General features: G+C 39.6%; 1 protein-coding gene across 1 annotated transcript in view; it reads right to left on the bottom strand.

Annotated features, from left to right (window-relative positions):
• The window catches only part of ST18 (ST18 C2H2C-type zinc finger transcription factor), a 120,993-nt gene extending 107,908 nt beyond the window's left edge, over window positions 1–13,085 (bottom strand). Inside the window, exons 1-3 of the mRNA XM_023538869.2 lie at window positions 12,995–13,085; window positions 3,906–3,960; window positions 1,592–1,622 (exon numbers count right to left, since the gene is read on the bottom strand). Coding sequence (XP_023394637.1) covers window positions 1,592–1,622; window positions 3,906–3,960 — 86 coding nt within the window. The 5' untranslated portion in view covers window positions 12,995–13,085. The remainder of the gene's footprint in view (window positions 1–1,591; window positions 1,623–3,905; window positions 3,961–12,994) is intronic.
• Window positions 13,086–14,203: the final 1,118 nt, after the last annotated feature.

Genomic DNA, 14,203 nt, shown 5'->3' on the forward strand with positions numbered 1-14,203 from the left:
GTTTATGAAGCTGACCTTAGGACACCAGGCCCTGGTACTGCACACATTACAAAGTTTGAGAACTTGGTTGCTTTAAGCTTCTCTTGATCATTCCACAGTAAGTGACAAGCTATACATAGAGCCCCCACACTTTAAAAAAGGGGGAGATTAAAAAAAACAAGAATGTAAATGAGCCAGGCAATTCAACACTTTAACCCTGTCCAAAGATGAGAGTATAGTATATACCCTGCTTTTTTTTTTTTTTGTAAAAGTAATTTAGAGTCTGAAGTTCTTAATGATAAACTTCACAATGTACGGAGGGATATGGGTTCCCTGCTCATGAACTGCAACAAACAAGAAAAACAGTGTGCAAATGTGCCCTCAATTCTAACAGATGCATGTCCTGCTGGATAGGTGCCCTCAAGCTCTGGCAGAGTGACTAACATGCAGCAACGAAGTAACTAAGATAGCAGTGTTTCAGGAATCACCAAGCACAGCTGCCTGGAAAAATAACTACATGGATTCTTCTTGCACATATTACAACTTCCAACACACACCAGACATTGTTACTCATCCTCCATTTTTCAAACCTTTCCCCGAGGAATACATCATAGGCTGTTGCTGTTTAGAAAGGTGAATTAAATAATGGATTGGGGACTCCGAGGGAAATGTAAGGCAAGAGCAAACCTAATGGACAGATATGGGTCAATTTGTTCCTGACACAACTTCTCTAGGAAATGTCACCAGTACAGAAAGTGTTTCATCAGCATTTGTTTCTCCTTAAAAATGTACTTATTTTTTACTATACCTCAACACAAATTCTGTGAAAGAAAATCTAATTAGAGTTTCTTTTGCAAACTCTAGTAAGGTGAAATTTTCAGAATATTGCTGAGGGGTATTCACAGTATCTAAAGTGGAAACGGTTGGACGGCCCCCAAAATTGGTCAGTCATGTTGTCTTCAAATGTCTATGTTTTATTAAAAAAAAAAAAAAGAAAAAGTGCAGTTACCTGATGGAATTATCTGGTTATCTAAAGCAAAAAGTGGAGAATTTTCAGCTTGGGCTACCCATTAATCGGATTTGTGGGTGACTGCTGAGTTTGTCAATTACCACCGACCAGAAACACACCACCTGTGAGGCGTGGGCAGAACATCAGCACGCGCCTCAGAAGAAAAGTGGAAAACTGCTCATGTCCACGCGAAACATTGCTTTGCTTCATTGTCAAAATACTAGATCAGTGGTTCCTTTTCTCTGTTTGCTTATAGATGGAGCCTAGTCAACTGTTAGCTTCCTTATAACAAAACAGGGAGCCCTGGTGGCTCAGAAGCTGAAGCTCTCAGCCACTAACTGAAAGATTGGTGGTTCAAGCCCACCAACAGCTCCACGGCAGAAAGATGGGGCGGTCTGCCTCAGTAAGGGTTACGGCCTTGGAGACCCCGTGGGGCCGTTCTACTCTACCCCACAGGGTCACTGTGAGTCAGAATTGGCTCAGTGGCAGCGGGTTTGTTTTTTTATACTAAAACAAGGATTTTGAGGATTGAAAAGTACAAACCATTCTAATAGTTAAGGCCAATCAATATCAGAAAAAGTAATACTGCATGGCAAATCTTACCTGAGCTCCTGGATTAAGGAATTCATCGGCACTGTTGACAAAAGAAAAAAGACACCAATCAGTTTAAAATTTTCAAAATTGTATGCCCGAAATTTGTTTCCCACCTAGAGATAATGATAAACACATGGTTAGTGCAGACTCCGCTTGGTTCCCACTGGGGGGACTGTGCAGACTCCACTTGGTTCCCACTGGGCGACTGGTCTTTTCTGGTCAGGGCTTTGGAGCACAGAGGCTAGTATTAGAGAGGCCTGGAGCAGGCCGGTTCTGAGCTCAGTGCCATAGGTGCCCGGGGACCTTGAATCAGGGACTGGACTTTCTCAGTACCTGTCTTTAGAGATCCACCAAAAGATTACAGGAGCATGAAGGATATGGATTATTCTTAAAATCAATTTACTTTTTAAAGGAAATTATGCAAAAGAACCCCAGGGGTGCATTTTTACTGACATTAAATAAGTATTTCAATAGAATTGGCAAAGCTTTACTATTTACTAAGTGAATATGTCCCAAGTCTTTATTCCACGAACTTCACTCATATAGAAAGGAAAGGCTTCAGCCACATTAACAGCAGCAAACTTTGAGAAATCAGGATTATGTAGAAAGAAGAGCTATGCTTTTTCTGATGGAAATGAGCAGAATTAAAGCAGCTACTGTTTATAAATACCTGCCTACACAAGGCATATTGGGAGGGACAACAGGTGGCGGTAAAGATGACTCGTGCTACACAAGAAACATCAGTTGTTTCATTTCTAGAAAAACATCTTGGCTCTGTTAAGGTTTCGTATGTGTCTACCAAAATAATTTGAAATCCAAAAGGAGTTACAAATTAAAAGACTCTAATTTTTAAAGTATGCTAGAATAATTTGCTTTAAAAAGTCAAAACAGAAGATTCAAGTAATCCAAACACAGTCCTAAAACCCGTTGCGGTCCAGTCAATTTCTACTCAGTGATCCTCCAGGACAGAATAGAACTGCCCCACAGGGTTTCCTAGGAGCGGCTGGTGGATTTGAACTGCCGACCTTTTAGCAGCTGAGCTCTTAACCACCAAGGCTCCAAATACAGCCCTAGCATGCCGGTATTTACCATAAGCTTGATCCTAAATAAGGACACAAATTGTTTTTCTTAAACTTGTATTCTGCTGACAAGTTTGCTGCATAAAAATCTAACATTTAGAAACACTGTAATCCACATACTAGGGCACGTGGTACAGTTTCTTTAAAGGCAACTTCAACTAAAACTGGAACAGAATTCAGTGTAACAGTTCTGTTTGGGTAGAAAAAGATCTCATTTCTTGTACAGCATTATTCTGCATTTTGGTTACCATGGCTAATGCTAACCATGGTAACATTTTAACAGAAAAAATAAAATCATCCTTGAATTTATTAAAAAATGTGGATATCCTGGACTTCCCTCAAACAGGAATTAGCTACCTTGACTGGCTATAGAGAAACAGCTCACAAAGGCATTCCATTTGACTAGCCACTTTCAACTGCAAATCTCAAAGCTCTTTCCAATGGCTGCACAGTTGCTGCCCTGACTCAGCTCTCCCCCAGCAAGGCCACTCTGAGAAGGGTAGGTGGGGTGGGGACCAGCTGTCCAGAGTGTTTCCAGAGGCTGTGATGAATCTACGGTTTTCCACTTAGAATTAAGGGTCACAAAAATATAGCTAATTATAATAAAAGTTATTTTCCTTAAGGGGTGTTCTTGCCAGTCAGTCCTGTTTTCCAGATGTTCAGCTCATCAAGGGCCTGTTTATATTTCAATATTACATTACCATCTGCTGGTTACAAAAAGAGAGGGATAATCGACAAGTTAAACCTTTCAAACGTTGCTTCGCAGAGCTGCCGGAAATTCCCAGCAGGGACAGTCAAAACACAAACACAATCATTTTACCTGAACTGAGTTTAGCCTGGAAAGGATTAAGCCAGGTAACATAAAAATCAAAACCGGCTCTGGCCATAAACTAACAACTTTCTTGTTCTTCCGCCATTAAAGGTCACTCCAATATTTCGAAGGTCTCCACAAAGCAGTCTCTCTTTGTTGACGCTTATGCTGTGTGGCATGATGTTCAAAACTACTTGTGACTGCATTTTGAAAAAAATAGCATCATACATCACTGTGGGCTTTGTTGAGTCCTTAACTCCTGGTTCATGACCGCTGGCCTCTCAATGCCAACGGCCTGTGCCCTAGCTTGATGCAAAAGGAAGCCCTGTGGAAGTTCTAATCCTCCTGACTGCACATCAAGGACTAAGCACTGGGACTCGCAAACTTCATGGTATGGTGGGCACAGTGTCACGCAACCTACTGGCTAACTCACCCTTGGTTCCTTTAGCACGGGTACGAAGCGTTTTATCTTCAGCCTCCGCATCCATCTGTAATATTAACACAAAGTCTTGAGGTCATTCCTTCGACATTGACCGAAACACAAAAACTTGTAATTAGTACTTCTGAAGGTCATTATGAAAAACAGAGTACCCTTCCGTGCTCTTGAACTGCATTTTGGCTCCATGAGGATATATCTGAGCCTGCCCTCAAACACCACTAGTCGTGGATATACATCTATAGATGCTGGAAACCAGAAAGAATCCCTATAAGAGGGCAGATGTCCTCAAACACAAGTGTTTGTTAGTGATTCAAACACTCCTGGTATGACAAAGATAGAAAACAAAGGATTGTCTGGTTAACAGTGGTTTTGAAGCAGACAAAACCTCAAATGCCAAAACCGAAGATTTCAGAGTAATTTACTGAAACCTGATTCTTCCCCATTTCTAGGTCTTTTCTGATGCATATCTCTTTCTAAGTCAGGGGAAAAAAAAATCTGTACCTAAAAAGCAACATGAAGCCAATCTTCCGAAATGTCCCCAGAAGATACCACTTGAAATTTTGGTCATACGTGACATACATTTACTTCCAAAATTCCAGAGTAAATACTAGTTGTAATGATCCAACTGTCCAGTTGTGCTGTGGAAGAAAGGCCTAGTGATCTGCTTTCATAAGATTATAGCCCCCCCCTCCAAAAAAAAACACCCTATGGAGCAGTTCTACCCTGTAACACATGGGGTTGCGGTGAGTCAGAATCAACTCAATGGCAATGGATTATAATCGTCCAAATGTGTACAGAAAGTGAAACTGAGTAATGTGTGTGTCAGTATCGAATTCCCTAAAACATCATTACTAAATATTTTAAATGTATGCAAATTATCAGCCAGATGTGATCATTTTAAAAGACCTTTGTTTTTGTCCAGAGGAAGGGTGACTCTCAAATGAGGGTCCACTGCACTGGAATCCTCCATAGTCAATTAGTTTAATTCACAACCACAAAAAAAAAGCAGAAGAAATTCTTTAATGTAAATAAGTTGTTTTGCCTGCTGACAATCAGAGGCAAGCTGAAGGCTGTCTTCACGGCTGCCACCCTTAAAGCCTGCGGCTGGCACGGCTGTGGTGTGGCTGCAGTGGATGGAAACTGCCTCTGCTCTCGGAGGCTGGGTTGTGATTGAAGGCACTGACCTGCCGTAGACTTATAATAGGGGAGCAGGTGTGGCAATGATGGACTTTAATTTCCTTTAATAAACCTTTTATGTGCCACACTTTTACTGCCATTCGATGCTCTCCAAGGTCCTGCACATAATAGGTTCATTACTTTTGATTACTATCGTCTATTGAGACAAACAACTCCAGGACACACTATATATTATGTTCAGTTAAACCAATATAGACTATTTATCCATTGTGCATTTTTTCACCTGCAACACTACAGACAAAATTAACAACAGCTCTCGTAAGCTAAAACTATTAAAACTACCAGTACTCTTTTGTCATCATTTCATAATAAATACCACATCAATCATTGAACCGTTTTTTTTTTTTAAATCAGCATACAAAAGTGTTCACTGCTTTGCTGAACAGCAGTTACTTTAGTCTAAATAAGATGGTTCATTGTTATGAATATTTTAAAACTACACAATAAGAGAAAACCATAAAAACAGGTGATTTTTTTCCGTCAATTTTCCTTTTTTTTTTAACACCAGATGAATTTATGACAGATGTGAAATCACCTAGGATTAGAATGGCTGGGTTTACTCAGGATAGTGGGCACTGTATTGTGAAATCCTCCTCCCGTGAGTATCTCTGTTGCATATAAAGTGGCTCAACCCAGGCAAGCTCTCCTCCATGTGCTAACCAAATCACTAGATTAAGGGAGATCAGTAGCATGTGAGGGTTAAAACGATAAAAACCATCCACTCTTTCTGAGAAAGTTACTCCCATGGGTGAACATCGACACAACAGGAGTCTAACGCTATTCTGCCACACAGAGGTGATTAACTCTCCCCAACCACTCTCAATAATTCCCCAAAAGGCAAGGGAAGATGGAACTCCATGAGTTTCTTTACCAAAACTAAAACACGGACTGCACAGGGCGCCCGGAGGTAAATATAAAAGTTTCAAAAATACTTAAATCAACATTCTTGACAGCAACTTTAAACCTAATTCTGTTTTACAATTCAGTCATCTAAGAGTCTGACCGTTCTGTCATCATCCCATGCAGTCGCCTCCCCATTAAAGTCATTGAAAGGAAGGCGTAAATATTCATAGACCTTCACTTGATTGTGCTTGGAATGCTGGCTCATAATCATATTTTGTTGAGCTATTGTCCTTTTATTGGTGTAGCATATATATCTTATATAAAAATCTAGAAAACTGATAACTCACTCATAAAACTAAACTTTTCAAATTTAACTTGTGGACAAAGTTGTAGGAGTTAAATGGATCAAAACCATAAAATACAACACACCTATTTCACCTTTCTCCCTCACACCTGAAGAGTTTCTTGTCATGTCTTCTGGCTTGTTGGGGAATAAGAATATCAGAAACCTAAAGCACAGGTGCTTTTGGTGGGGGTGAGGATGGTTTTGATGTTGATGAAATGGTACTTCCTCCTCATGGAGCTTAATTCAAAACTAAGGCTTCATCCTCTAGGACCTTGCATATGGGAATAGAGATTTCTAAGTAGCCTTCCTTTGGATTATTCTCATGGACTTTAATAAATTTCCAATGGGCACCCTTAATTTTGTAAAATTAAACCTCATATTCCATGGGAACATTGTCTGGGTAAATGTTCATTAAAGTTGGAAAGAGGTTTTTACCTCAGTGCCTGTGTTAAGACCCCAGAGGAGAGAGAGAAAAAAAAAAAATTATCATCCTTTCAAATTCTTCTGGAATTGTGGAAGAGACACATCATTAGGGTACGATTCAGGAAACTGATCTAAATGACATATGCTGCAATCTTAAAAATTATATTTTTCTTTGGGAACTTTTGTCTTTTCCTTTGGAAAAGAGACTTGAAAATTTTTACCGTTTCGACTTCACCAACTACTGACAACTCTGAAATTAATTTTGTAAAAACTTAAGAAGTCATTTCTTTCCTCAAAGCAAATATTTGATTTCTAACTAGTTGTCTTTCTGAGGTTTCTTGGGAACTTTAGAGAACTCATTCCATTGCTTATGTGTAGGAACAACACAAAATAAGTTATGTCTGAGGTTTCTATAGTAGGTTCCTCCTGGCTTTGGCAATCTCAGTAGGGATAAAAATATTTAAGGTAAACTTTATACTGTCATTTTTCCTGATCTGAAACTACATGAAGAAAAGTTAATTTTAACATATAAATATAGATATGTATAATATTTTTATAGAAAGGGAGGATGTCTTAGTTATTCAGTGCTGCTATAACAGAAATACCAAAAGTGAATGGCTTTAACAAACGGAAATTTTTTTTCTCACGGTTTAAAAGGCTAGAAGTCCGAATTCAGGGTTCTGGCTCTAGGAGAAGGCTTTCTCTCTCTGTTGGCTCTGGAGGAAAGTCTTTGTCTCTTTGAACTTGTGCTCCTAAGTGATCTTCATGTGGTTTGGCATCTTTCTTCCCCCTTCTCTTCATTGCTGCACCTCCCCCACCTCCACTCATCTTGGTACTGGAAGAGTGGAGTGCTTCTCTAACAGATACCTAAAATGTGGAAGTGGTTTTGGAATTGGGTAATGGGTAGAGGTTGGAACAGTTTTAAGGTACTTTTTACTAGTAGAAACCTAGATTGACTTGAAGAGACTGTTGGTAGAATTATGAATGTCAAAGGCAAGTCTCTGAGGACTCAGAAGGAGGTGAGGAGAGCTATATAAAAAAAGTCTCTATCGTCTTAGAGAATACATACAGCACCAGCAACACAATGTTGCCAGATGTGGACGTTAAATGTGCTTCTGGTGAGGCTTTAAAAGAAAATGATGAAGATGTGATTGGACAATGAAGGAAGGGTGGTGCTTTTTATGCAGTGGTAAATAACTTATCTGAATTATGTTCAAATGTTCAGTGGAAAGTAGAAGTTGCAAGTTTTGAACTTGGATAACTGGCTGATGAGATTTCTAAGCAAGATCTTAAAGGGGCCACATGGTTTCTCTTTGCTACTTACAGTAAGTAAAATATGAGAGGAAAGAGTTGGACTTAAAAATGAACTGTGCAAAATGAAAAGAAAGCTTAAAAATGTTGAAAATTCTGTTTTACAAACTAAGGATGTGTGTCCTAGAATGTTCACCAAGGACATGACTACACAATCGTTTGTTACAGAGATTAAGTCTGTGACAAATGGTTCTTACCAACTACAACAGCAGAAAACTCATCAGCTGAGACTGAAGGGGACAGATGAAGAACAAAAGGAAAGAACAGATAGCCTCTTGAAATTCTGCTGGCAGGAAACAGGCCAAAGGAGTTACATCTGTTGTCCACCAATAAATCGGAGACCAGCAAAACTGTTGGAAGGAGTACGGGAAGCAGAGCCTTCTCGCTTTCAAAGGGTGGGGCCACAGTCACTTGGATCTCAAAGGGTGGTGCTACAGCCTCCTATGTTTCAAAGATTCTTCGCCAACTCAGTTCCAGAGTATGGAGCTGCTGTTAAGGTGTGCTGGGAGATGGTGTCTCCACCCAAAGCTGAGGGGTTGGGGCTGCTATGCCCAAGGGGCAGAAGAACAGGGACTGCCAGGGCTGAGGGGGGTGGGGGTCGCCACTCAGATGGACTAAGGGAATGGGGACACATAACGACAACGGAGCAGAGTTGCCATCCCAGAGGGCCTAGAAAGTTGAGGTAAATTCCAGGGCTGAGTGGCATCCATCAAGAATACAGTGGGTGTGGCAAACCCAAGAGTCTGGAGAGTAAGATGACTGCCTAGATGGTCTCAGAGAAGAGAGAATTATTTTCAAGACTTGAACGCTAACGTAAATTTTTCTGTTGGGTTTTGGACTTGCTTGTTGGCTGTTATCTCTTCTTTCCCTCCGATTTTTCCCATTTGTAGAGGAAATGTCTACCTTGTGCTTGTTTCATTATTGTAACCTGGAAACAGATAACTTGTATTCTAGATTTCACAGGATAGAAAACACCTAAAGTCTCACCCATATTTGATTTAGAAGATGAGATTTTGGACTTGCAGTTGATTTAAGAATTTTGGGATTATGTAATGGGTTGAATTTGTTTTGCATGTGGCTAGGACGTGAATTTTGGGGGGCCAAAGGGTAGAATGATATGGATTGAATTGTGTCTCCAAAAACTATGTGTTATAAATCCTAACCTCTGTGCCTGTGGTTATAATCCCATTTGGGAATGGGTTATTTTGTTATGTTAATGAGTCACGATTAGTGTAGGGCGTATCTTAAGTCAATTCATTTTGAGATATAAAAGAGATTAAATAAATGAGTGAAGAGAGAGTGTGGTTAGACACACAGAGATCTCCAAGGTACCAGGAAGCAGAAACTGAAGAGACAAGGATCTTCCTCCAGAGCCAACAGAAAGAGAAAGCCTTCTTCTTGAACTGGAGCTCTAAATTCAGACTTCTAGCCTCCTAAACTGTGAGAAAATAAATTCGTTAGTTCAAGTCATCCACTTGTGGTATTTCTGCTATCGCAGCGCTAGATAGGTAAGGCAGGGGGAAAGTGATTCTTGCTCAATACCTGATTCATAATAAGACCATGAAGAAAACTTTTTAAAAGGCTTCATGGCCCAGTTCTCTGGGGAGAGAAACAAATATGAGGCAAAATCTCAAGACGGAAAGAAATTTACAGAATAAAGTAGGCAAAAAAATAAATAAATAAAACTTGGAGGAAGGACATGCAAGAACCAACAATGACAATAAACAAACATAGAGTGAAGAAGGAAAATGACCACAAAATAAAATTCTACTATTAAATTGAATTTAGAAAGCTCTCATTTAACTTCTTTATATACTTACAAGGAGTCCCAGGGTGGTGCAGTTAACAAGCTCAGCTGCTAACCAAAATGTTGGAGGTTCCAGTGCTCCTGGAGGCACCCCAGAAGAAAGGCCTGGCAATCTACTTCTGAAAATCAGCCATTGAAAACCCTATGGAGTGCAGTTCTATTCTGAGACACACGGTGTTGCCATGAGCTGGAGCTGACTCAATGGTATTTTTTTAAAAATATATACTTACAAACCTATAGACAGTAGTTAGAAAAAATGTTCAGGTATATGAAGTGATTTCAGAGTTACTTGCAGCTGGCTCTCTTATTTTACGGATGCTTACATCGGGTGGACAATGAAGAGATCTCACATCCCTATCACTCTAGAACACATAGCTGTTCCCTTCACGTGGTGGCTGAAAACGAGGTCCTGGGATGCTGGCTTTTGGGAGGGAGAGAGTCAGGAGCAGGACATAAAAAAATAAATTCAGTTTTGCTCCTATTCATACAAGGAAATTACTGGTATGTGAGGAGATTTAGTTCCCTTTGATTTTTTCACCCAAAATTCTATTTTAACCTAACAATTCTTTCCAAGCAAACAGCTAATCACTTTTTAAAGCTGGCTAAAACAACCCCCTTGGTAATGGTGACCTTTTGTTTTCTTCCTTCAACAGAACCCTGGACAATGACTACATCAGTATGAATCTACATGATATATTTAAAAGTAATCTTGAGCTTCTTAATATTTGTAGAAAAAGAGTGATCACAATATTTTGAGAGCACTTTCTCAAAATCCTTCTATGATGACTGTTAGTACTGTCTAGTTGTATACAGTCTCATGCGGATAAACACTTTCAATCTGAAAAGTCCTTCACATACACTCAACTTGTAATACTTCCCCTTCTAATAGGATTGAGCTTCTAACAGGAGGTGGTTTTGTGTTGTGTGTCACATTGCTCTGACAAGGTGTCATTTTCAATCCTGGGAAACTTTGGCAAGGGCAGAAGGAGCTTCTGTGGCTGCCAGGAAGAAGCCCTGGATCCCCGCGCCACGAGGAGCGCTTTATGCTCACTGGATGCTTCCTTTTCAAAAATCAATTTTTAAAAAGGATGATAAAGAAATCTCAGGAAGTTGGAAAGGTTAATCCCAGAACAACTAGACAACGAGATGGTGCCAGTACTTTGGTGTGAATGTAGTCAGGTTGAAGAACAAAGACTTCTACATTGGTTGCCCTTTCTTTTGCTGATTCTGGCATCATTTTGTTTTAAAGAAAACTTTGGATCAGCCCAAAACAGGACGATACATGTTTACCTGATACACAGAGGACAGATACGGGGAAAATGAGCAGTGATAAAAGGAATAGATTGCATATGGAGAACAATGCCAAGACAGAAAGTTTAAGTATATTTTTTCTCTCTTTTTGTTCTTCCGGTTTTCATTTTATACATTTATTAATTACACAGGAAGAATAAGAGCCCATATGCAGAAAATATTTACAATGTTCTAAACTTTTCGTCTTTTATTCAGGAGTCAGAGTAGACTTGACAGCAATGATTGATTTCAGGAGTCTCTGGGTGGTGCAAGCTTGACACTAACCAAAAGATCAGCAGTTTGAATCCACCATCCACTCCTTGGAAACCCTATGGGGCAGTTCTACTCTGTCATGTAGGGAAGCTATGAGTCGGAATTGACTGGAAGGCAGTGAGTTTGTGTTTTGGGATTTTTTTGGGGGTGCCACAAATGGTTAAGTGGTTGACTCCTAACCAAAATGTTGGCAGTTCAAATCTACCCAGAGATGCCTTGCAAAAAAGGCCTGGCAATCTACTTCTGAAAGATCATAGCCATTGAAAACCCTGTGAAGCACAGTTCTGCTCTGAAACGCATGTGGTCACCCTAAGTCGGAATTGACTCAATAGCAAATTTTTCTTTTCTTTTTTTAATCCTTGATTGCAACTCTCTGTTCTCACATGTTTCTTATTGTACTGTCCTCGACTCTGTATAAGAAAGCTGAAGAATCAAATTATGTGCACGCTTTGGATTAATGACACCTTTCCTTGTCTCCCCTAATCCCTCCTGTACCACAGAACATTCAAACACCAAACCTAAAGGAGGAAGTAGATTCTGTTGGCTACCAGATTAAACCCAACTCTCTGGCTCTTCCTCAGGGCTGAGGTCACACACATTTCCCAAAGATGAGGTGTTTGTCAAAGGGGATCTTCTACAGTCACTTGGAAATACACTGTAAGAAACCTTAGACCTGAGACGAGCTTGGGTGGCTTAATGATGAGGATGATATACGCCGATCCTTACTTCTGATTTCTGAGTTGTCACTCTGTTGCATACTTCATCCTACAACTTTGCACAACTGGCAGTGCTGATATAAACCAAAGCCATATGTTTGTGTCCTTTTGCCAAATGACTCCAGCAAATAGTTCTATTATTCCCTTAGGTAAACAACGTGTGCCAAGGATTTCTATTAGTTGCCATGCCGCGGCGTCAGAGTACAGCTTGGTGACACAGGGACAAACGCCAGCTTTATGTTTTAGGAGAGCCTTTTTTTTTTTTTTTTTTTTTTTTAACATGTCCTGTTTAAAGATAACTCAGGGCATGTAACACTGTAAAAGGATCTTTAATTTTTTCCTTGCTGATATTTTGAGATATATTTGTGGCAAAATACATAAATGTTAGAAAATAAGCTCCATTGTGTGCAGATAAATTATCTTAAAGGGACTTTACTCAAGAAACAGTCATGTCCTCACCTTTCAGCATTGACTGTAGAAATCATCTATTGTGTTTTTAAAATATACCACGTATTTTCTCTTAATCCTTTACTAAACTTATTTCTAATACTGACAAATTCCAGTTGGATTTTAAAACGATTTTAACACTAAATCTTTCTTTAACTGTAAACATGTGTGAGCAAACAACACACACCGATCACTATGCAAAGGGGTATGTAGACTCGGAGGACCCCACGTGTTTAATATTTTTAAATGTGCATTTATTTGGCTCTGCTTCTGACAAATATCACAATTCTAAATTCAGCACTAATGATAAATTTCTTTCAAAGCAAATCCACAGACATAAGGCGTTGCTGTAGCGGAAGATTTTATATAAATGCTTTGACTGAATTCATTTTTCAAAATATTCTACTTTTCAATAAAAATGTTACCTTACCTTTCTGTTTTTCGAGGTAACTTGTGTGCCAACTTGGTTTCTCGTGCTTTGACAGGCTGACTAAATGTCTTTGTCTGCTTTAACAAGAAATTCTGAAATTCATTCTATTGAGATAAAAAAAAGTTTAAAAAGAGGAAAGTGCATGAGGAAGAACCAACGTAGAAGGGCATGAACAAACACAGACGTGAGCCGTAATGCGCTGACGCTTTTACCTGTGACGGGGCTGGACTGTACTGAGACAGTATTGAAAATGTTATACTACGTATTAATGAGGAAAATACTTCCACAGTTTTTAAGGTAAGCCAACTTTGTTTTCATCTTTATTGCAGAACTACATTGTTTTCCATTTAGTTAGGGAAATTGGGTGAGAGGGACCCTCTATTATCATTATTACTTTTGGCCACTAAAATAAAAACTTTTGACAGGACTTGGAGTGTGCTATCCTCAAGAAGTCAAAAAAGACATATTCAAAATGTATTCTTTTCTTATTTAGGGTGCTTTTTAGTGAAGCCATCAAAAAATGCTACTAATCATTTTTGCCAATGTTTTAACAGGACTTCTATGGAAACAGTTTACTCTTTGTTTACTTTTCCTTCAGTCATGATACATAGAGCTTCATCACCTCAATTTGGCCTCAGGGGATGAGCACAGAGTCAGTTTTCAGGCCATTTGGCACTTGAGAGAAAACTCTAAAATTCAGTGTAGTACCCTCAACATACTAAACCCTCTAGAGAGGAGCTATTTATACAAATACCATATATATCAGTGCACATTTCACATGCTTATAGTTGGCAGTGCTGGACTTAAAAAAAAAAAAAAAGGCACCAACCTTCCTTGCAGAAAGAGCCCCCACCAGCTTTGAGCTACCCTTTGCAAGATGTGGTGGTGCCCGGCTTTGTAAACATGGAGTTCCGTCTGACTCATAGGCTTGGGCCGGACACGAAGCGGGTGCTTCTTCAACTCGAGTCAGCAACTGTAGCTCCTGGGGAGAAACGGGGACAAGACTCTCTCAAGTGATAGAAGAGATCACTGCACGTAACGTAAACACTGGAAACCAGCACAGGAGCTTGGCAAGTCTTAATTTGTGTTTGATTGCAACCAGAAAAAAAAAGGAAGGGAGCTTTCTCTCCATTTTTTTTTTTTTTTTTTGCCTATTCTACTTCGACCTCAGTTCAGAAAGAGTTCTGAAGCTTTCCACCTGCCTGTTCC

The sequence above is a fragment of the Loxodonta africana genome, chromosome 18 (genome assembly GCF_030014295.1).
Source record: "Loxodonta africana isolate mLoxAfr1 chromosome 18, mLoxAfr1.hap2, whole genome shotgun sequence".
Lineage (NCBI taxonomy): Eukaryota > Metazoa > Chordata > Mammalia > Proboscidea > Elephantidae > Loxodonta > Loxodonta africana.